General features: G+C 34.2%; 1 protein-coding gene across 1 annotated transcript; it reads right to left on the bottom strand.

Moving 5' to 3' along the window:
* Positions 1-4,477: 4,477 nt before the first annotated feature.
* LOC127835848 (uncharacterized) lies at positions 4,478-5,203 on the bottom strand. The gene has a single exon (XM_052362275.1). It carries the CDS (start codon positions 5,201-5,203, stop codon positions 4,478-4,480), a length of 726 nt encoding a protein of 241 aa, XP_052218235.1.
* Positions 5,204-25,979: the final 20,776 nt, after the last annotated feature.

The following is a 25,979-nucleotide window of genomic DNA, read 5'->3' as shown; positions in this document are numbered from 1 at the left end:
ATGAAATATATGTGTGAGAGGGTGGGGGGTGGGGTTCGTAAACACATTAAAACTTTTACAGTGTTTTCATATCAATGAGTACTCAACCCCTATCGTAAATGAGCAACGTAAGAATAAGTTCAGAATCATCTCCCATTGAAGTTAAGAAAAATATGAAATTACGCTTACAAGATGAAGCAGATTTTTTAAAACCTACACAGTTCTGTTCCATTTATGAAAACTGCACACGGATGCCAATAAAAAAGGAAACCAATGTAAATGAAATGAACTATAAAATATTTGGGGGTTACAACACAAAATCATAGATAATGGTTATTTGGGTGTTATTACACAACATCATAGATAATGGTTATTTGGGGGTTATAACACAAAATCATGGTTATACCAGTATCTTTTTCTATTTTTTTTAAATAATCGGCCAATATATTAATATAAACAGTAGAAAAAAAATCGTTCCATGTAACTTCATTGAGTGCCTTTTACACAGAAATTCTCGACGCCCTTTGATGCTTTGCATCAATAATTATCTTGTATAATTATGATATATTGAAAAGACATAATTATTAGCCTTTGTTTGTGGCATATGATACACTGTGAAGTTTATGATGGTGCCCTAATTCTATCTAAAAATGACATTAGGTAAAACAAAATATAATTACTGTATTTTTGTGTATGATAGAAAATTATCAAAAATTATATATATATATATATATATATATATATATATATATATATATATATATATATATATATATATATATATATATATATATATATATAGTAATGGCAGTGTGTTTGTTTTCATTACGCAGTTATTCGCACCTGTATGATGATATCTTATATATACTGATGATGTACGGTATGGACAGACAGACAGACATAGTTTATTCAGACTTATACAATAGTACATCGTCTTAATACTAAAAATACACATCATATTCTGTCACGTGAATGCGAATAATAGCATAACATTATATAACATAAAATCAATACAAATAAACATAATATATGGTAAGAACACATAAGTTCTAACGAGGGGTGGTAAAATCTATTCAACAGTATTATTTAGGATTGTATTTCTTACAACTAGAGCTTCTTTTATATATTTGCATACATTGGAAATTACTAATCTATCACAAGAAACTAATAATTTGTGAAATTTATACACAGATGGATTAATATAATATGTATTACTTATATATTTTTTTCTTAAATCGATGTAACATCGGCATATACATATAAAATGATATTCGTCTTCTAAATCAGTGTCATTACAACATAAACAATAACGTTCATTGCGTGGAATATTGTGTTGGGCATATCTGCCAGTTTGAATTCTCAACGGGTGTGCAGAGACTCTTATTCTTACAAAAAATAAACGCAGACGTCTAGGAAGTAAGTCCAAATATTCTTCATATTCAAAAGAGGTTTTAAAAACTTTATACATATCTAATACAGGACTGCTATTCAGTTTACCATACCACTCTTGTCTAAAATTGTCAACAAGTCTACATTTGAATTTTCTAATAAAACTATTTATTTGCACAACATTTGGATTTTCAAATACATAACCAAATCCATAATTATTTAACATGTTTTTTACATGAGACCCAATTTGTAAAACCTTTATTACAATCGTTTAAAGCTTGTTTGTAAACAATTTGCATAATAATATTTTCACTGGTTAAAATTTTAAACCAATATTTTATAATTTTTACAAACCTGTTTACATACAATGGATATCTACCTAATTCTCCATAAACAGCAACATTACATGTATTTATTTTAACTTGAAGTAATCGTTTGCAAAATTTTAAATGTATGCGTTCAATGCCATCTGACTTGTTAAAACCCCATACTTCTGCGGAATAATTTAATATGGAACCCACAAAGGAGTCAAACAACTGACATAATATTTTTGGTTTAATATCGAAGTCATGACATTTTATCAACAATGTATTCATGGCTTTAAGGGCTTTACCAATCAAATGTTCTTGGTTTGATTTAAAACTTGCAGTATAATTTAGTACTGTGCCTAAATAATTAAAGTTATCAACAACTTCAATATCATTACCATTGTATGCCCATTTTTCATTTTGTTTTAAACCTCCTCTCTTCCGAAACACCATAATTTTTGTTTTAGCAGTGTTTACATTTAAACCCCAAGAATTGCAGTATAAATACAATCTATCTAAATGTGACTGGACTTCAGCAGGTGACTTGCCTAAAATGGCCATGTCATCAGCAAATAATAGTAAAATCATCGTAATATCATCTATACTCAAACCAGAATTAATGTTATCTTGTAGGTACAATTCAAGATCTTCAACAAATAAAGAAAACAAAATCGGCGACATAACTTCACCTTGCCTCAGTCCAACCGCATAACTAAAATAATCTGAATAAGATGAACATGATTTAACACGCGATTTAACATTTGCATACATATCCTTCACTATTCTAAGCAATTTACCTTGTATACCAGACTTAAACATTTTCAACCATAATGCATTGCGGTATATACTATCAAAACATTTTAACATATCGACGTATATAACAGTCAAACGTTTATTTTCATTTAAATAATTTTGAACAATCGACATCAAGATATAAATAGCATCAACAGTTGAATATCCTTTCCTAAATCCGAACTGAGCATCCGAAATAATTGTGTTTTCGTTGCAAAACGTTTCAATGCGTTTGTTTAGGATAGTAGTAAATAATTTTGAAAAGCAACTAACTAAAGTAATGCCTCTATAGTTATTTACATCATTAACAGCACCTTTTTTATGCAAAGGGATTATAACACCTTCTGTCCATTTATCGGGAAAAAAGCCCGATACAAGAATACCGTTAAAAACATCGCACAAATGTGCTGACAATATATCACTGCATTCAAGAAAATATTCATTCAAAATACAATCAATACCTGACGATTTATTTCGTTTTAAACGTTTTATTGCATTGTTAACTTCTTCGACAGATATAGTTACGTCAAGTTCTGGAAATACAGAATTTTCTAAGTTAAAATTATTATTTAAACAAAAATCTTCTGCTTCATAATTACAAAAATCAGACTCATTGTTACTAAGCTTTTCAAAAAAATTTGTAAATTCTTCTAAGGATATTTTATTTTTTGTGGAATTATTTTTTGATTTGAAAAATTTCCAAAAATCTCTTGGTTTGTGTTGTCTTAAATTTTCTATCTCCAACATTTTTTGCCGATAGCAACATGCTTTCTTCTTGCGGATTAAGTCTTTATAATACCTCTTACTTGTGCATAAACGTTCTCTGTTTATATCTGATTTACTTGAGTTAAAAATACGTAAAGCGTCATTGTACAAATGTTGTGCATTAATGCATTCGTGATCAAACCAATCAGCATTCTTTACACCGCTATTTGCACGGAAACTAGGATTAGTTTTGTAAACACATGTTTGAGAGAATAACGGATCAGCAACACTGCGGATTGTTTCAGTAAATCTATTTAAAATGTCATTAATTGACGCTCTACTTGAACAATCAATATTTTCAACAATAGAATTAAATACAGGTAACATACAAATAATACCTGAACGAAATTGGCTGCGTAACGCATCGTTCCACTTATATTTAACATCGGTGTAAGACTTATACTCAGACGATGCGTTATTACATAATAATGAAAACTGTAATGGGGCGTGATCACTAAATACGTTAAAATCATGCACGGTAAAATCTGAAATACTTGTAAAGCTGTATTCATTTGCCAATAAATAATCGATTACAGAAGTACCGTTAGTTGAATAAAAAGTTAGCTTACAGCTATTCCCAACTCTACCATTAACAATACGCATACATGTGGATTTACATAAATCTAGTAATTTTACTCCATGATTATTTAATGAACTATCTACTGAGGCCCTTACAGAGGCGTTGTCTGGGTGGTAATCTACATCATCATTAACAGTATTAATTCTATCATGTATAATATAATCACATTTATTACCAACTCTACTATTGAGATCGCCAGCAACAAAAACTTTACCAAATTCAGAATAATAAGAGATATCATTTTCTAAAATTTCAAATAAATCCACATTAAATGTGTTATATACTGGAGAGTCGTGTCCCCAGATATAAGTTGCACAAATATAAAAATCATCAGAGGTATGGAAAAATGTGTGGTCTAGTTTTAACCAAACAATTGTATCATAATGATTTTTTACAATAACAACACCACCAGCTAATTCTTCTTTAATATATATTACAATGCCACCGCTATTTCTGCGAGATTTTCTATGCTGAAATTTTCTAAAAAAGTTTAAAGACAAGTAACCATTCAAATCAATATCACTAGTGCTATTCGACCAAGATTCATACAAAAACATATATCATGATCACTTAAAATATTGACAAAGGAAGGATTACTTTTCTTGCAATCTGTAAGACCATTTACATTCCAAGAAAGAATTTCAATTTCTCCCCCGTCGTGTCCCTAGTCGCGCACTGGTCGCCCGTCGACGTACAGGGTGTCGTAAGCGATCCACGATCGCTTGCCTTTTGCCCTTTCCTCTTTCATCTTGGGAAGCAGCTTCCTACGTTTTGCATCCACTTCCGATGGAAATTGTTCGAAAACGTTAAATCCTGTCCCATTGAGATGCTTCCACTGCCGTCTCACTATTTCCTTGTCTTTGAAAAAAGAAAACTTGGCAATTATTGAACGAATTTTCCCACGGGTATGTTCCCCCGGCGATCTATGAACTCGCTCGAACTTAATTTTGTCCGCCGTTTCTTTTGCAATATTCAGAGCCTCGTTAATGTGCTTTCTAAGTATCGACTCTGTGACCTCAGGCGTCTCTTTGTCCACTTCCGGTACGCCAGTGAATACAAGGTTGTTTCGCATACTTTGCGATTTCATGTACACGAGGTCGTCCCGAAGGCTGTCGCGCTCCCGTTCAAGGCCGTCGATCCTGCTAGAGACCTGTGCCGCCGCAATGTCCGCCCCCTCTGTGACGTGTTCGAGCCTCGACACGCGCTCGTCAACCTTTTTTACTTTATCGTCAAGAGCCAACCAAAGGGTTTTAATGTCCTTTTCCATTTTTGCCATACGCTGATCCATGTTGTCTAGGCATTGCAATTTTTGCTCAACTGCAGTAAGTCGCCCACTTATTACTCCTAGGGCACTCATAACATCCTGCAATGTTGGTTGAGCGCCGGCCATGGTGGTATCCTTTGGCGCTTTGCAGGATTCGTGGTTATTTAGAAACACGCTTGTGTTTGATATATCACTGACTTCTTCGCCATATAATACAGAGTTTGTAAGACCAAGTAAATCACTTACTGAAAAAGAAGTGTCTGCATTCTGTTCCTCGCTGGACGGGCCTCTTTGTTTTGATAGTTTTTAGCTCATCTATTTTTTGAAAAAAAATTATGAGCTATTGTCATCACCTTGGCGTCGGCGTCGGCGTCGGCGTTGGCGTTGGCGTTGGCGTCGGCGTCCGGTTAAGTTTTTCGTTTAGGTCCACTTTTCTCAGAAAGTATCAATGCTATTGCATTCAAACTTGGTACACTTACTTACTATCATGAGGGGACTGGGCAGGCAAAGTAAGATAACTCTGGCGTGCATTTTGACAGAATTATGTGCCCTTTTTATACTTAAAAAATTGAAAATTTTGGTTAAGTTTTGCGTTTAGTTCCACTTTTCTCAGTAAGTATCAATGCTATTGCATTCAAACTTGGTACACTTACTTACTATCATGAGGGGACTGGGCAGGCAAAGTTAGATAACTCTGGCATGCATTTTGACAGAATTATGTGCCCTTTTTATACTTAGAAAATTGACAATTTTGGTTAAGTTTTGTGTTTAGGTCCATTTTATTCCTTAAGCATTAAAGCTATTGCTTTCATACTTGCAACACTTACTAACTATCATAAGGGGACTGTGCAGGCAAAGTAATGTAACTCTGACTGGCATTTTGACAGAATTATGTGCCCTTTTTATACTTAGAAAATTGAAAATTTGATTAAGTTTTGTGTTTAGGTCCACTTTATTCCTACAGTATCAAAGCTATTGCTTTCATACTTGCAAGATTTATGAACTATCATAAGGGGACCGTGCAGGCAAAGTTATGTAACTCTGACTGGCATTTGGACGGAATTATGGGCCCTTTATACTTAGAAAATTGAAAATTTGGTTAAGATTTATGTTTTGGTCCACTTTACCCCTAAAGTATCATAGATATTGCTTTCATACTTGGAACACTCACAAACTATCATAAGGGTACAGTAAAAGGACAAGTTGCATAACTCTGGTTGTCATTGTTACGGAATTATGGCCCTTTTTTGACTTAGTAACTTTTAATATATGGTTAAATTTTGTGTTTCGATCCACTTTACTTCTTAAGTATCAAGGCTATTGCTTTCAAACTTCAAATACTTACATGCTATCATGAGGTTACTGTACCTGGCAACTTGAATTTTACTTTGACCTTTGAATGACCTTGACTCTCAAGGTCAAATTATTAAATTTTGCTAAAATTGCCATAACTTCTTTATTTATGATTAGATTTGATTGATACTTTGATGAAACTACTCTTACCTGACATACCACAATAGACTCCACCCAAACCATCCCCCGTGCCCTCCCCTCCCCCCCCCTGTTTTTTTTTTTTTTATTTTTTTTTTTTTTTAAGATCATCTCACAAATGACCACCACACCCTCACACTATACCCCCCCCCCCCCACCCCACCCCCCCGCAATTTTTTTTTTTGATTTTTTTTTTTTTTTTTAAGATCATCTCACAAATTACCACCACACCCTCACACTATACCCCCCCCCATTTTTTTTTAAAATGGTTATGTTTGAAATACCGTCCAACCATCGCACCCAAACCCCCCCCCCCCCCCCATCGCCCCCCAAACCCCCCCCCCCTGATTTTTTTTTTTTTTTTCGCTTTTTTGGAAGATTATGTAATAAATGTCCACAACCCCACACTATACACCCCTCTTCACTCCACTCCTCCCTCCTTTGTGATTGAAAATGAGAGTCCCTTCACCTTTAAAAAGAAAATAGATGAGCGGTCTGCACCCGCAAGGCGGTGCTCTTGTTTATTGTTTAGATTTACACTGTCATTTCCACTACTATTCCTGTCTTTCCGTTTATTATTTTTATTTCGACCCATCAGAAATTTCATCAAGTAATATTTATCCACATATTACGAGTAAAGTAACACCACGATATATATTTAAATCCAAATTTATTTCTAAATCCGACACAGCGAAAAAAAACACGTCTGTTTCGCGCGCAATCACGTGACCCACCCTGGGAGGGGGATGTCCTAAAACTCCTCATACCTATTGAAGAGGCAAATAATATATAGAACGCAACAAAATATTACAATGAGCACACAGTATATCACCATAAACGCAGAGCATATCATCATAAACGCATAGCATATAATCATAAACATATAGAATATCATCATATACACAAATCATATCATCATACACTTACAGCATATCATCATCATAAACACAGAGTATGGCATCATAAACACATGGGTATATCATCATAAACAAGGAGGATATCTTCATAAACATATTACTTATCATAATAAACACACAACATTTTATCATAAACACACATGTTTTCATCATAAACACACAGCATATCATCATCGACACACAGAATATCATCATGAAAACTTGGCATATAATCATAAACATACAGTGCATCATCATAAACACAGATCATATCATCATAAACTCATATGATATCATCATGAAAACACAGCATATCATCATAAACAAATAGCATATCGTCATAAACACATGGCAAAAAATAATAAAGACACAAAATGCTACCACAATCAAACAACATTAATTGCCGTTAAAAATCTGCTTATGTAAATAATTCTTAGGCTTGACCTCATGATTTTGTACTTGTATTTCCAAAACGAATAGGCTAATATCAAAACAATCGAATGCATTACCAAACATTCTCCAAATGAATCAATTCACTTAAGGCACAAGAAGTTCGCATTCGCAGTTTTGCCATTTAGATTAAAAAGAAATGGCCTTAGTTTTTTTCTGATACATTACATGTATAATGTATATGTATATACATGTATAAATACGATATTCTGTATGCTGTTCTTCAATCCAAATGAAATGTATACATACAGTTCACGTAACTATAAATTATTGTCTTCAATCTTGCGAAAGCTCACATAGCGTTGTCCGGTTGACCATGTCATGCCACCCCATGTGCCAGGGAAGCGTACACATTTCTCCTACGGGCACTCCCTTCCTCAAAAATGATGACATCCGAGCGGTCAATCAGAGAACAGTTAAGAACTAACCTTAAAGCTTTGTTTGTTCGTCTTTCATCCTTTGCCGAATATTTATTGTATGTTAGTCATCCAAACCAACGTTAAATTGTCCTTGAAAAGCCTATACGATTAAAACGGAAAACCAATTCTCAATTCTCATTAACCTTAATTAATTTGAAAAAGACTTCGTCTAAACCGTTTAGCTCTAATGTCCGTTTAAATGTTATTATATCAATAACACAACAAATATATAGTGTCAAAAACGAAGGAAATTGTATATTAAACTTTGTTAAAACATTTCGATAATCATCCGTTTTTCAGATATCAAATGCTAGCAATTGGGGCTAATTAAATTGTTAGGTTCATTAAAATACTTGTTTGCATCCGTGTATTTACTAGATGTATGAAGCTGAATATTGGTTTAGGTCTAGGAGAACTATTGCATGACATATTACCTTTTACAAATATTGTTATTTTATCAATTTTATTATATCAAAACTTTGATTTTGAATTCACGCCTGAATACACATTTTTTTTAATGTTTATGCATCTTAAGAGTGCCATGTTTGCCTGCCGAGTTGATGATTTATATATTAAAAACTAATTGATGGCACTCATCTAGACCTCTTGCCATATAATAGCAAAATCGTTAATTTGAAAATACACTAGTATCGATCTATTTAGTTCGTCTTTACAGCCGTTTTCTAATGTCATTCCGTGTTATGCAAAACTGTTGATGTTTTATCGAAATGGTTATGTAAATAATTTAAATTGCCGTGAAGTGTTTTGCCAATGATAATGTTATAAGTCAAGGAAATTGGGATATGGAAAACATATTATGAAATATATGGAAATATTTGCGCATGTATTATATCAGTAACAGTTTTCTTAATAATATGTATCGAACGTTAGGACTTCTACCTGGGTCCCTTATTATCAATTTATTGAATCACCCATTGACACTCCTGAAAAGTAAATAGAAGTAGAAACAGTTCCCAAACAAATACACTAGCAAACTATCGGATATAACATTAAACAGTATATTGTTGTAAAACACGAATAATCCCGTCCTGACGCAACATCGGCAATATGTGCAATTTGTTTTGATATCGAATTAAACAGTAAACCAAATAACGAAAACGACCTCAAAACAACCTATCATAAAAGTTCATAATTAAGTTCATGGGTTAAAACCTTTTCTATATAATGTATTATAATGTTTTTATGTTACAAGCCCAAACATAATTTTCTTAAATAGGATGATAGAATTAGGGAACTTGGTTTGTGACCTCACACAATGCTGCCGAACACATATAAGAAGTTTCAACTGAATACCTGTTGTACAAATCAGTGTATAAAGATTTTGCATGCAAATCTTTATCTGTCCATAAGTTTACACATCTCCGACGCCGATAAATGGGCGAGTAATGTAGGTCAGCCCATACTTATAATGGTCGAGTTTAAAACATGCGAAAAAATGCCAAGCGTGTCTTTTTGATAAAAATTGATCTTGTGTATGCATTGGCATTTACTATAAACTGCAATTGGTTGTTGGTGTTTAATTTGCACTATGTCTTCCAATAAGGGAAAAGTTATAGACATAAATAACAATTGCAATAAAACAAATTCAAAAGTCGCATTTCGTGCATATTTAAAATTTGTTTTTCCGTAACAGTGTGCTCTTGATACAAAATACATAAATTTTAAATAAAAATATTCCATATTAACTATTCGAACTATTCGAAACGATCGAACAAGAAATAGACGGGAAACTATTGCGATTCGTATTGTTATTTCTACATTCTCGATATTCAACTGAACACCACACCGTCGCACAACATAAGGTACAACTACTGTTTCCATACACGATCAATTCTTCCATAAAGATGCATCTTGCACGTAACTGTGATGAATTTATCCTCACTTTCTGGTCCGTGGTACTGACCACATTCCGTGATTAAGAGGGGCTCGAATACTGTACCGTGTAACCGTTCGAATGAAATTAATAACGAGAGGCAAGCCCGGGATATTAAATTGTATGTACTAACTATTGTTTTATAAAATATTCTAACACGGCACGTGCCGAATTTCATATAAACAAAGAAGACAATCGTCTATGGGTTATTCTGCAATGATTATGGGCGGAGCTTATACACTGAAAGCATGCGCTGTAACTAAACAAAACACGCGATAAATTTTCCAACAGCGTAATAATCCGGTATTTTATTACAGAATTATTGAGGGCGGAGAACTGATCGACAGAACAGCCGAAAGTTATTTTTATGTGCGGCACTTCACATAAAACAGTACACAAGAAAAATAAGATACATCGTATAAATCTTAAGTAAAAAACGTGTTAGAATCGAAATAATTCGTGTACGTTATAGTTTGTTGTCAAATAAGCCACGGCTGGAAGTTTAGATGCGTGGTTTCAAATCCCTCGTGCTTCGCACTCATGATTTAAACCCTACGCATCTAAGCTTCCGACCGTGGGTTATTCGACAACAAACTTTAACCTACACGAATTATTTCTTAAATATACACACCATTGCAGTAATATTTGTTCTGATTTTTTAATATTTTTGTATGATCCACCATGCACCATAAGTTGTCGTTGATAAGTGTGTGCATTCCATACTTTGAAGTCGAATGGACGATATCGTCGACTTCAAGCTTTGCACCTTAGAGTTCTCATATTGGGAAATATGAAGTTGTAAAATTGTTTGTGTAAAATTTGACATTTTAAGCAAAAGAAAGCAAAAGAATATAATTCATCAAATGAAATATTTAAAGGACAATTTTGCCGAAATTAAGACATTGTTTTTCAAATACGGAAGTCGACTGTGAGAGATATTTCTGTAATCATTAAACTGTACATTTTTATGGAAAAATGCACAACATGTTAAGACGCTCAAGCAGATTTTGCGTATTTTGAAACGTTTATGATCGAATATGTTTACTTTTGGCTGAAAGTTGGTATTGATGCTTTCAATCAGTTGTCATATAACACACATTTGAAGTGAATTACTTTCGTTGCTTTGAATTGGGATGTACGCTTTGTGAAGGGCCATCGACCCCCCCTCCCCCAACAAAAAAAAAATAACTTCAATATTCAATATATTAAAGTATACTTTTAATAGTTTGTTCTTAAGAAATGATATAATTTTATTGCATATTTTCCTTAGATTTATACCTCAAACTCAGTGGTTTCAAAATGTTCCATGCAGTACAACATGACAGTCTAAAACATTGGAAAATAACAGTAACAATTTACGCAAAGTTTTAATTATTATTCTGTGAAATCAAGTCATAGTTTGAGGTAAAGTCTGTATTTACGCGAAATTGTATTACAAGAATATATTTTAATTGCTACAGGATGCTCAATTCGTATGCCTTTTTTCAAAGCGTTTATATAAAATAGTCAAAACAATGCTACATGAAGACTTAGCTGTGGCTTAAAAACACAGGTAATAGTAAACTGATACATGAAGTACCGCTGTGTGCATTAGTACCTTTTAACATATTCTGTATTATTTCAAATTTCATACATGTAGCATGAATAAATTTAGGTTTGATTTCGAATAACACCGAAACCTTGTAACATAAATATTTTTCGCATTACTGTTTTCGATCGATTAAAAATCTATAATCTAAGTCTAGCGTAACGAACATCTGGGGCATTATTGAATTAATATAATAATCGAAATTTGTATCAACGCAATCTTTAAAAGGCAGTCACGCCTGCATGTAAACAACATTTCATTGTCTCGGGTATCAAACGTCAATAAGTACCGAACACGAGTCTTTGTTTACCTTGCGACAATATATCCGTTATGTGTCAGTTGCATACGTCATATTTACGTTGCCGTGGTTAGACACATAACATTGCAAACGGCCCATCAGAATCTGCACACGTTACAATCAACCTTTTCATGGTTTATATCTGTATTTTGACTTAGTAACTAGACAGTATCACGCTAACAGCTGGGGAGAAGGCACTCAATTTGTTTTGTAGCGGGGCGACGCTCGGCCGTTATGACCGCCGCATGTATCATGTAGTTCAGAATATTGGACGGACATTGGAAAGCGTTTGTGTCAGAATTTAAATCAACAGAAATAAATCAATATGAAAACAGAAATGGACGTTTATGTTATTGTGTTCTCTACGAACTATGTGAAATGATAGTTACTAGTCAAACATATGTGTGAACAATGGAAATATTGCAAAGTTTTTATTAATTGATGTATATTTAGGTAAATTTCTTCATCTATAAAGATTTCCTTGCAGGAGTACAAGGAAAACATATCAATTTCAATTAACAAGATAACCTGATAAGGCCAAACATTCAGTTTATTGGCCATCTTGCTTTCTTCATGTCATTTATTGTTGTGAACATTCTTATTGCCTGGAATTGTTGTTTGCGATTTTAATAATGGTGGAAACAGCTTGTGATTATATTATTCAAGATACTATTATTGATCGATGACTGTGATTATATTACAGATGTGCCAATTTTACAGGATGCTTAAAATAAATATGTAAATAGTCAATATCAAAAGCCACAAACAAACGCAATCTGAACGCTTCGGACAGTGGGCTACACCACACCGTCTCTCTGATGTACGAAGGTTGTCGTCATATTGGATTTGGAACTACTTTAGGTTACAATACACTAAATGATCGCTTCATGTAGGGCTGTACTCTCTATAAAAATTTCATAGTTGACAGGAAGGCATGTTTTACACTTTTTACCATTATTCGGGTGTTATCTTGCGGAGATAATGGTAGGGCATGAATAGGTGTTCACTACTGAATCCCTGAAATATGATACACGTGAAGACTATAGTAAACCATTGCACTAGAAAAGGTTACATTCAACTAAGGAACTGCCGAAAAAAAAAGTTGCAAAAACAGTCGATTTTGATTTGTGTCAAGTTCTTTCTTGCATTGTACATGACATATCTTTTTTATTGCATAAATCGATTCCGCTTAGAATGGCCTTTAAGAAAAGGTATGGTTATGGGGGTCTCTATGTGCAAAATGATGCATTTATTTTCGCTCAAAGTTGTCGCTTTTACATTGAATTATATAGGGAAACTATTTAGTGTATTATGACCTAAACGCAAAACCAGGCCTAGTCACAAAGGAGCTGTATTTTTAGAAAATCATCATTTTTTTAATGGGATATGACGCGTTTTGGCAAATTTCACGGAATAAATGCGTTTGTTTCACGAATTTAAGGAGCATCGTGAGTTTTTAAGAAGAAAATACGTTTTCAGAGGAAAATAAGAAAAAAAACGTAAAAAAACTCGTCTTGAGCATCTCAAATCGCAACAATTTGTGCTAAAAGTGCTCATGAACACGTTTTAATAGTTGTTTACTTCTTTTTCTACATAGCTTGTAACAATATTCCAGTATTTTGACCGAATGTGATTATTTAGGGTGATCGTTTTACGCCTGAACGCCCGTTATAAATCAAAGCTCCGAACGCGAAAGCCACATGGCTTATCAGGCGTTATAATAAAATGCATTTTCAAGCATTTCTACGTGAAAGATCGGTCTGAAAATTGGCATGCACATAGAAAATAGGTTTATAAGTATCGAGAAGTGCTTATTTTTCGCGATGTTAACAGTAAACGTTGTCTTATAGGTTACAATACACTAAATGATCGCTTCATGTAGGGCTGTACTCTCTAAAAAAATATCATAGTTGACAGGAAGGCATGTTTTACACTTTTTACCATTATTCGGGTGTTATCTTGCGGAGATAATGGTAGGGCATGAATAGGTGTTCACTACTGAATCCCTGAAATATGATACACGTGAAGACTATAGTAAACCATTGCACTAGAAAAGGTTACATTCCACTAAGGAACTGCCGAAAAAAAAAGTTGCAATAACAGTCGATTTTGATTTGTGTCAAGTTCTTTCTTGCATTGTACATGACATATCTTTTTTATTGCATAAATCGATTCCGCTTAGAATGGCCTTTAAGAAAAGGTATGGTTATGGGGGTCTCTATGTGCAAAATGATGCATTTATTTTCGCTCAAAGTTGTCGCTTTTACATTGAATTATATAGGGAAACTATTTAGTGTATTATGACCTTTAGAAAACAAGATGGCGGCCCCCTCGTAAAGAGGAAAAATTTAAATGTGTGTTTAAGCTCGTCTTTTTCAAGATAACATTCTTTAAGTAATAATTTAATGTAGATCTGTGAATTCCCACAACGTACCTAAAAACTTGTTAAAATTTAAAGATGCCATTACTGACATACTGATAGGAGTACTTATAGTATTGACATCGACAAAATTTAAAAATTAAATCGACTGTTTTCGTTATATTTTGTGAGATACGAGGATTGCTTACATAAACTTGATAAGTATGAAACACATCACTCATTGTATGAGCATGGATGGCCGAGTGGTCCAAACGGTAACCCTTTACTCCATGGGGTCAATGGTTCGAGCCCATTTGAGGGTTACTTTTATATTTTTATTCAATTTTATTCTCTTTTATTTTATTGCAGCTTTTTAGATCCAATGTTTGCATTTATCAATATAGCATAGAGTCTATAATGAAAAAAATAATTTGGGGAGTTCTTATATTATTGTTAGATTTTAGTGACATTACAAGGATTGCTTATATAAACCACTGACTATATGGGAGCACTGATGGCCCATTGGTTTAAGCTTTTACTCCAAGGGCCAGTGGATCGAGCCCAGTTAAGTAAGACTGCCTTTCTTTTTTTGTATTTTTTTTTCTTTTTTTATTGAGGTATTTTTCTCAAATGTTTACTTATCAATTTAAAGTATTTAATAACAAACTTCAATACATGTCTAATTTGTGAATACGTCCCTTTGAAATTGCTAGTTTTCCTCTTACATGCCCTTGTATTTTAAGATAGAATACTTTCCTCTCCAGAGGAAAGAGGTATGGGTTTGAATCCCATCAGGGGCTTCAGAGGATGATTCATTTTGAGACAAATTTTAATATGTGCTTAAGTGTATCCCAAAATAAACCAAATATTAAATATATTACTGTGAAAGATAATTCAAAATAATGTTTGTTTTTATATACATTGTGATCCATGGACATGAACATTCAATTATGCAAGAAACATGTATGATTTGAGGGATGAATACGACAGCAAACTTAGAATGGACATTCATTTTAGATTGTTAAGTAACTAAAACTATTAATGTTGTAAAGCTTGTGCATGACGTCCTTGCTTCTGGACAGCAGAACAGTTTAGGCATAAATGATTACTCTTTTTCTTTAGAATCAACATTGATGCATAATTACTTAAGCAAAGTTGAACTCTTTAAAAACTCGATGAATTGGGAACTGAATTTTTCATGTTCGTTGCTTGCAATTTACCAGTACTGAACATAATGTTACTGGTGAACAAATGCCTTCTCTCTTTACACTTTACAGGGAGATGGTGTTTTTCATAAATATCCAGGTTAATTTGTATAAATACCGGGTAAGACCTTGTATCATATTTATATACATGTAAGCTATATATTTATGATGATGACATTATGTGTTTCGCTGTAACTTTACAGAGAAAATATACTACAGCCGCATGTCACCAGAGTTGTTAAAAGGGCATTTAGACGGTATTGTCCATGACTTTTGCCCATTTTGACATATTCTTATAAACAAGAGGGCCACGATGGCCCTGTATGGCTCCACTGCGATAAAAAAGGCTGAAACAAATATTCTCGGAATGTGCAAATACTTTAATATAGGCCCTATTTCAGCACATGTACACTTTTTTGACCCCCTGGGCTGGGTCAAATTTAACCCAAGCGGCATAATTTGAGCAAACTTTGTAAAGGACTACTATACCTCACTGCATACAAAATGTGGTAGCCCTAGGTCCTAGAGTTAAGGATAAGAATTTGTTAACAGATTTCACAAAATGAGCAAGATATAAGCGTATTTAGTGTTCAATTATGTGACCCGCGGGTCAGGGTCAAATTCGACCCAAAGGGCATAATTTGAACAAACTTGGTAGAGGACTATAAGATGTTACTGCATACCAAATTTGATAGCCGTATTCCGAATGGTTTTCGACAAGATTTTTTTTTTAAAGATTTCACAAAATAGGCGCTTTATAAGCATTTATTCAATTTTGTGACCCCCGGGCAAGGTCAAAGTTGACCCCAGAGGCATTATTTGAACAAATTTGGTAGAGGTTTATAAGATGCCACTACATACCAAATTTAGTAGCCCTAGGCCCAATGGTTATGAACTAAAAGATTTTTAAAGTTTTCACAAAATAGGCCCATATAAGCGTATGTTCAGTTTTGTGATTCCCCGGGCAGGGTCAAATTTGACCCAAGGGGCATAATTTGAATAAACTTGGTAGAAAACTACTGGATGTCACTACATACCAAATTTGGTAGCACTATGCCTTATGGTTAAAGACAAGTAGATATTTAAAGTTTTCACAAAATAGGCACTATATTAGCATATAATAGATTTTGTGGCCCCCAGGGCAGGGTCAAATTTGACCCCTGGGGCATAATTTGAACATACTAAGTAGAGGACTATACAAAGTCACTACATACCAAATTGTGTAGGCGTAATGGTTATGGACAAGATTTTTTTAAGTTTTCACAAAATAGGCATTATATAAGCATATGTTCAATTTTGTGCAGCCCCCCCCCCCGGGGCAGGGTCAAATTTGACCCCAGGGATAAAATTTGAACACATTTGGTAGAGGACTATTAGATGTCACTACATACCAAATTTGATAGTCCTAGGCCGGATGGTTATGGACAAGAATATATTTGAAGTTTTCACAAAATAGGCCTTATATAAGCATATTTTCAATTTTGTGACCCCCCGGGGCAGGGTCAAATTTGACCCCAGGGATAAAATTTGAACAAATTTGGTAGAGAACTATAAGATGTCACTACATACCAGATTTGGTAGCCCTAGGCCCAATGTTTATAGACAAGAAGTTTTTAAAGTTTTCACAAAAAAGGCTCCATATAAGCGTATGTTCAATTTTGTGACCCCCAGGGCAGGGTCAAATTTGACCATTTGACCCCAGGGGCATAATTTGAACAAACTTGGTAGAGGACTATAAGATGTCACCACATACCAAATTTGGTAGCCCTAGGCCCAATGGTTATGGACAAGAAGGTTTTAATGTTTTCACAAAAAAACTAGCCCTTTATAAGCATATATTCAATTTTGTGACCCCTGGGGCAGTTTCAAATTTGACCCAGGGGCATAATTTGCACAAACTAAGAAGAGAACTATTACAGGTCACTACATACCAAATTTGGTAGCTCTATGCAATACAGTTTTAAAAGTTTTTACAAAAAAGACCCTATATACGCATATCTTCAATTTTGAGACCCCCGGGGCAGTGACAAGTTTGACCCCAGGGGCATAATTTGAACAAACTTGGTAGAGGACTATAAGATGTCACTACATACCAAATGTGGTAGCCCTAGGCCCAATGGATATGGACAAAAGATTTTTAAAGTTTTCACAAAATAAGCACTTTATAAGCATATATTCAATTTTGTGACCCCCGGGACAGGGTCAAACTTGACCCCAGGGGCATAATTTGAACAAACTTGGTAGAGGACTATAAGATGTCACTACATGCCAAATGTGGTAGCCCTAGGCCAAATGGATATGGACAAAAGATTTTTAAAGTTTTCACAAAAAAAGCACTTTATTAGCATATATTCAATTTTGTGACTCCCAGGGACAGGGTCAAACTTGACCCCAGGGGCATAATTTGAACAAACTTGGTCGAGAACTTTATATGCCACTACATACCAAATTTGGTAGCCCTAGGCCCAATGGATATGGACAAGAATTTTTTTAAGTTTTTACAAAAAAGGCCTTATATAAGCATATGTTAAATGTTGTGACCCTCGGGGCAGGGTCAAATTTGACCCCAGGGACATAATTTGAACATACTTGGTAGAGGACTTTAAGATGCCACTACATACCAAATTTGGTAGCCCTAGGCCCAATGGTTATGGACGAGATTTGTAAAGTTTTCACAAAATAGACCCTATATACGCATATCTTCAATTTTGAGACCCCCGGGGCAGTGTCGAATTTGACCCCAGGGGCATAATTTGAACACATTTGGTAGAGGACTATTTGATGTCTCTACATACCAAATTTGATAGCCCTAGGTCCAATGGTTATTGACGAGAAGGTTTTGAAAGTTTTCACAAAATAGGCCTTAAATAAGCAATTTTCAATTTTGTGAGCCCGGGGCAGGGTCAAATTTGACCCCAGGGGCATAATTTTAACATTTTTGGTAGACGACTATTAGATGTCTCTACATACCAAAAATGATAGCCCTAGGCCCAATGGTTATGGACGAGAAGATTTTGAAAGTTTTCACAAAATAGGCCTTAAATAAGCAATTTTCAATTTTGTGACTCCCGGGGCAGGGTCAAATTTGACCCAGGGGCATAATTTGAACAAATTTGGCCAGTGGAGCTAAAAACTGATTCTTTGTTTAGCGTGCAAAGGGGATGGAGAAACATTTGTTGGTGCCTTTTTAAAAAGTTGTTTCATTGTGTGGAAAATTGAGTTTAAAAATGTATACACAATGCCTAGTATGTGGCAAATTCCAACAATGTCTGTTGTTTTTCATGTAAAAACAAGAGATGTGTTTGTCAGAAACATAATGCCCCCTATTGCGCCGCTTTGAAGCCGTATATTTGACCTTTAAGGATGACCTTGACCTTTCAGTACTCAAAATGTGCAGCTCCATGAGATACACATGTATGCCAAATATCAAGTTGCTATCTTCAATATTGCAAAAGATATAGGAAATGTTTAAGTTTTCGGACAGACAGTTAGCACATATAAGTTTGTTTTACAAATTCACTGAGTGTAAACATTGGGCACTTATATAGCTCAAAGTGAACGGGAAACAAATTCTTGTGTTCTGATTTACATACATCATGTATTTACACTTGCAAAATTCAAAGTTAAGAATGGTAATTGTTCTCTTATTGCCAACAACTGCATAAATCTTAACATTGTAAACTGGTTGTTTTGTCTTTATTACTACTTTTGTATATTCTTTTGTATTGCCCTATTTATATTAACTTTCAACATATATATTATATCCAGTAATTGTAGATATCAGATGTTTTGTGATGTAAATGTGTAGGGCTCTTGATACTTGTCACACCCATTTCCATTTCATAATGCCTTAACAATGATATAGGATATTAGTGATTTTGTATTATTGTATTTTTGTAAACTTATATATGCTGATGAAAGTGTCATCCTTTATTTTCACAAAGATCCTAGTATCATCAGTAGTGTTTTTTGTAAAGAACTTGAAAATTGTATTAAATGGTTAGTGGATAACAAACTGTCTTTACACCTTGGAAAAACTGAATGTATAGTGTATGGTTCCAAAAGGAAATTATCTAAACTTCATAATTTTAATGTAAAATGTAATGATCACACTATTGTTTCTCAATCATCTGTTGAACACCTTGGTTCAATATTTGACACTGATCTTTCTGCTACATCTATTGTTAATAATATTATTAAAAAGGTGAACTCAAGAATAAGATTCTTCACGGGCGTAGCGAGCATTTGTTTTAGCTGTAGACCCGAATATGTTACATAAAAAACGGGGTGTTTGATCGGGGGTCCTCCCCCAGAAATTGTTGAAAGCGTTTTTCAAAGTTGAAGCAATTTTAATTTTTGCATGTTTAAAAAAAATGAAGGGTCGGGCCTGCTGTGCCTAATAGCAGCTACACTCCTGTTCTTGTATAGACAAAACCACTGTTCAAATATGGAATTAAGAAATTTGTTATGTAACTCATTGGTTCAATGCCATTTTGACTATGCTTGCTCTTCATAGTACAATGGTATTAGTAAACAGTTAAAAAATAGATAACAAGTAGTACAGAATAAAGTTGTTAAATTTATTCATGGATATGACTATCGAACATCTTTGAAAGTTTAAGATTTGAGTAGTATTGGTTAGTTAAATGTTCAAAACAGAGTTAAGCAAATAACACTCAACCATGTTTATAAAATTGTTAACAAGAAATGTCGTTCTAACATGACCTTTTCTGTATAATAATTTTAGTTTAGTGTCTGATATACATAGTGATAACAGTAGACATAGTAAGGATAACTTTTATTTACCTCAATATCCTCAAGTGAATGGTTTTACCAGCACTACTTTTAATTATAAACGATCAAAGACTGGAACTGTTTACCTGCTGATGTTTAAATCGTTATAAAAGAATAAATATGAATTTGAAAACAAAGTGAAAACTTCTCCTACAGACAATATGATTGAAATTGAAAGAAGATGCTGATTTTATTTGTGACTAGTAGTCTTATTGTTTAAATTAATGTTATATATATATATATATATATATATATATATATATATATATATATATATATATATATATTACTGTTGTTCAAATAAGTCATCAATAAAGTATTTGTACGTACATTTAAATGTGATGACAAGATAGTAGTATACATTGTGTAACTAATATATGCTTATTACTATTTGATCTCAAGACTATAGTCTCAAGTTTAAATTAATGATATTTTTATGGGTATCAATGCCACCATTTTTGTACATTTTCCACCCATCTATAGGGCCCCATTGGAAATAAGTTGCAAACCTTTCATGGGAAATCCTGTGGTATATATATCATGTCTTGATTTCAACATCTTGTAACTACTTGGTATTTCAGATCTCTGCCAAATACACTGACTATTTACTTGTAACTGAATTTAAATGATAAACTTTGACTGATATTCAAAATGGGATATATCAATGCATTGTGATCCAAAACCTGTGATAATTGTTTTCCAATTGTTAAATGTTGTAAATTGACTGTATCGTATGATCTGTACTTGTATGACATATATTTACATATGCATGAATAAATCAATATTTAGAAAAGTGTGACTGACACTGTTTCCAGACATATTACAGTTAAATTACTTCATGTCAGTAATGGCAGTCAGGGATGGAAAATATCTTTTTACAATTGTCGCCTGCACTGTCGACCATATTTAGTGTTTTTGTTTCCCATCTAAAGAGTACCGAACCAAAACCATGGGCATGCCTCTGATATGTATCTTAAAGTTTCTTCAAAGATAAATAATATAAATTTTACCACTGCTCAGTTTTAACATTTCCAATACAGTATGTCTTATTTTGAGAGGCCATTCTGAATTGAGTAAATTTCCAAGGGCAAAGTTATGCCTTAATATATTAATATTACCAAACTGAACAGTGTTACACTGTCCCTAATTTTAATGGAACTGGATTGTTTAAGGCTTTGTAAAGCTAGTTTCCTGGCCGGGATAACAACATCTGGAATTAAAATGCCTAGAATAAAATATAAACAATATCTGCTAGAAGTACTGTATGGTTGCCATCATCAAATGCACAGAAAGAATCGTTTTTCAAATTTAATCAAGCCCCACTCATTCCATTCCATGAAACCTTTCAGATGTCTCAATACTGATAATAGCCCCACTGAGGGCCGTATGGTTATGGTCCATATACAGTTTGTGACTGCCTGGCTGGTCACTATAATGCCATTGGGACCAACGTGGAGTTTACTATTTCTTATATTACACCGAAGAGTTTTCTCTGTGCCACTGTACAGTGTTGTACGATTGTTTATGGTATAGGACATAAACATATTGATTAAATCTAAAAGTTTGTCGCCTGCAGCCGAACATCAGCAATGTTGCAATGAATATAATTTAAGAAAGACTGATTCTTTTAAGTTTGAATAATGTTGTTGTTTTCACTTCAATAAACAACTAATTGGCTTTCTTAACATTTTATTGAAATTTGAATATTTTGCATGCAATAATATCTTATTTTAAACAATAACATTAATAAATATTCTATTATATTACTCCTTAAGATATTGGTCCTTATATATCTATATTATCGGTTGATTTAGTGCAAATTTATTGGTGTGTAACCCGAACTATATTTTCGGTGTAATATCTTCCGCCTAGAGGCGTTAGACATATCCTTCCACCAAATACACCCGAGAGACGATCGCCGGTATGGCGGAATTGTCCGAGGAGTCCCGATTGAAACAAACGAGTTCCGGTAGGTTTCACAATATCGATCGTTATACATTAATTTCACAACAAACCACACCGGTCATTACATATTCAGTCACGAATCAATTTAACTTTTAAATTATAAATACCTTTGAAATATAGAAAATAAAATCAAATTAGTGTGACGAAAATCGAGATTTTATCTGTTGAGCGCATATTGCAACAGTTCATGAAATAAAAGGTTAACGAGTACGAATACCTTTAATATATCAAGTCAGTAGCGGGTTTAAATAATTCATGTCGATTTTGCGTTTAAGTGTGGAGCCTTGGTTTTCAACAAAAGTTACGTGTAACAATACCGCAACGTCTGCTAGAATACAGTCGACGCGGCCTGGTTTAATGTACCAACGACCGATATCAAAATGCGCTAAGTGGTTGTAATAATTGTCACTCGCGCGGTAGTCGTGAACGTTACTGTAAAATAACATCGGAATTAATTAAACAGAACAAAATGAGATTACTATAAAATATAAAATTAAATTTAATAACTTAATCAAAGTAGAATTAAACAGTTCAAGAAATAGTAGAAAAAAATATAAACAAGACATCTCATGGGAGATTGTATCAATATTTTTGTATTTAAGCAGTGATATCCTACATTGTTCAAACTAAGATGCCGAGCAGTTTTGTACAAATAATCATTGTATGCGTCATACGATACGTACCCAGAAATGGAAAGTGATAAAACAGTCTTGATAATATAAGAAGCGGCCAATTCTATAATGTCTGGAAAATCGGCTGGACGCGATTATTTGAAGAATAAAACGAAGCACATTAAATCATATCCAAACATGTAAAGGCATACATTCCAGACAGTCACATGTATAAATGTTATATTGTTTGCCAAACACGTTCAACACATTATCGCGTATCATGATTAAACGTCTTGTTACGATGCAGGGTTTTCCGAACAAACTGCATTTCATATCTGATTGAATATGGGTGGTTCGAGAATTTTGTCCTGTATCTTGACATCTCCGAATATCGATTTGATTGTTTTTTTAGTGACTAAATTAGTTTGAGGGACTATGCGTCGTTTTCGGGATATTTTTACAAGAAGGAATTTTTTTTCTTATCATTGAGATTGCTGACAGCGTAATTATGCAGTATGTTGGTTAAGCTTGGCTTTTCATGGCATATGTCAATTCTAAAATGTCAAGGATCAACCATCACCTTTACTTGTCAATTCTAAAATGTCAAGGATCAACCATCAGCTTTACTAGTCAATTATAAAATGTCAAGGATCAACCATCAGCTTTACTAGTCAATTATAAAATGTCAAGGATCAACCATCAGCTTTACTAGTCAATTATAAAATGTCAAGGATCAACCATCAGCTTTACTAGTCAATTATAAAATGGCAAGGAGCAACCATCACCTTTACTATTCAATTCTAAAATGGCAAGGGGCAATCATCATCTTTACTAGTCAATCCTTAAATGTCAAGGATCAACCATCACCTTTACTATTCAATTCTAAAATGGCAAGGGGCAATCATCACCTTTACTAGTCAATCCTTAATGTCAAGGAGCAATCATCACCTTTACTAGTCAATTCTAAAATTGCAAGGAGCAACCATCAGCTTTACTAGTCAAAATTGGCAAGGAGCAACCATCACCTTTACTATTCAATTCTAAAATGGCAAGGGGCAATCATCATCTTTACTAGTCAATCCTTAAACGTCAAGGATCAACTATCAGCTTTACTAGTCAATTATAAAATGGCAAGGATCAACCATCACCTTTACTAGTCAATTATAAAATGGCAAGGAGCAACTATCACCTTTACTATTCAATTCTAAAATGGCAAGGGACAATCATCACCTTTACTAGTCAATCCTTAAATGTCAAGGAGCAATCATCACCTTTACTATTCAATTCTAAAATTGCAAGGAGCAACCATCACCTTGCTAGTCAATTCTAAAATGGCAAGGAGCAACCATCACCTTTATTTGTCAATTCTTAAATGGCAAGGAGCAATCATCACCTTTACTAGTCAATCCTAAAATGGCAAGGAGCAACCATCACCTTTACTAGTCAATTATAAAATGGCAAGGAGCAACCATCACCTTTACTTGTCAATTCTAAAATGGCAAGGAGCAATCATCACCTTTACTACTCAATCCTTAAATGGCAAGGAGCAACCATCACCTTTACTTGTCAATTCTAAAATGGCAAGGGGCAACCATCACCTTTACTTGTCATAACTAAAATGGCAAGACGCAATCATCACCTTTACTTGTCAATCCTTTAATGGCAAGGAGCAACCATCACCTTTACTTGTCAATCCTTAAATGGCGAGGAGCAACCATCAGCTTTACTAGTCAATCCTTAAATGGCGAGGAGCAACCATCACCTTTACTAGTCAATCCTTAAATGGCGAGGAGCAACCATCACCTTGACTAGTCAATCCTTAAATGGCAAGGAGCAATCATCACCTTTACTTGTCAATTCTAAAAGGGCAAGGAGCAACCATCACCTTTACTATTCAATTCTAAAATGGCAAGGGGCAACCATCACCTTTACTTGTCATATCTAAAATGGCAAGGAGCAATCATCACCTTTACTTGTCAATCCTTTAATGGCAAGGAGCAATCATCACCTTTACTTGTCAATCCTTAAATGGCGAGGAGCAACCATCACCTTTACTAGTCAATCCTTAAATGGCGAGGAGCAACCATCACCTTTACTAGTCAATCCTTAAATGGCAAGGAGCAATCATCACCTTTACTTGTCAATTCTAAAATGGCAAGGAGAAACCATCACCTTTACTTGTCAATCCTTTAATGGAAAGGAGCAATCATCACCTTTACTTGTCAATCCTTAAATGGCAAGGAGAAACCATCACCTTTACTAGTCAATCCTTTAATGGCAAGGAGCAATCATCACCTTTACTTGTCAATCCTTAAATGGCAAGGAGAAACCATCACCTTTACTTGTCAATCCTTAAATGGCAAGGAGCAACCACCACCTTTACTAGTCAATTCTAAAATGGCGAGGAGCAACCATCACCTTTACTAGTCACTTTGTCGTTTCTGTACACCTACCATCTAATGCGGCTTCGATATATTTTAGCTGTAAAAGTGTCCGATTTCAGCCATACATCATGGAACATTATATTGCTTAGAATAAGTGAAATAACATCGGCGAGCTCTTACTCTGTATATTTGCAATATGTTTGCAATATGGGTCAAAATAATTTTACGGTTTCTTAATCACTTTGAAACCTATCCCTTAATCATTTAAATTGATTTCCGATACTACATGTAACGACACTATTTCACTTAATTTATGATTGAAGTATTCGATTCACGCGTCACGTTTTCCCATTTATGATTGTATTTTCTTTCTGCAAATATGAGTATGATAGAGATCCTTTAAGACGTTCTTGGTGTGAGGTTCGGCTAACCCTTAAACCGGTTTTAACCGTCAATGCTTTGCAAAGACCGTTGCTATGCGGTGATTGTAGTTTTGGATATTTAATTGTAATAGAGGGTTTGCTGTTGTATAAGTTATTGATAAGAAC

The sequence above is a fragment of the Dreissena polymorpha genome, chromosome 6 (genome assembly GCF_020536995.1).
Source record: "Dreissena polymorpha isolate Duluth1 chromosome 6, UMN_Dpol_1.0, whole genome shotgun sequence".
Lineage (NCBI taxonomy): Eukaryota > Metazoa > Mollusca > Bivalvia > Myida > Dreissenidae > Dreissena > Dreissena polymorpha.
The sequence above is the reverse complement of the archived record's forward strand: the minus strand, read 5'-3'. Positions and strand labels throughout refer to the sequence as shown.

Coding starts and splice junctions, on each gene's coding strand:
- LOC127835848 (XM_052362275.1), bottom strand. CDS start 5,203: ATGGCCGGCGCTCAACCAACATTGCAGGATGTTATGAGTGCCCTAGGA.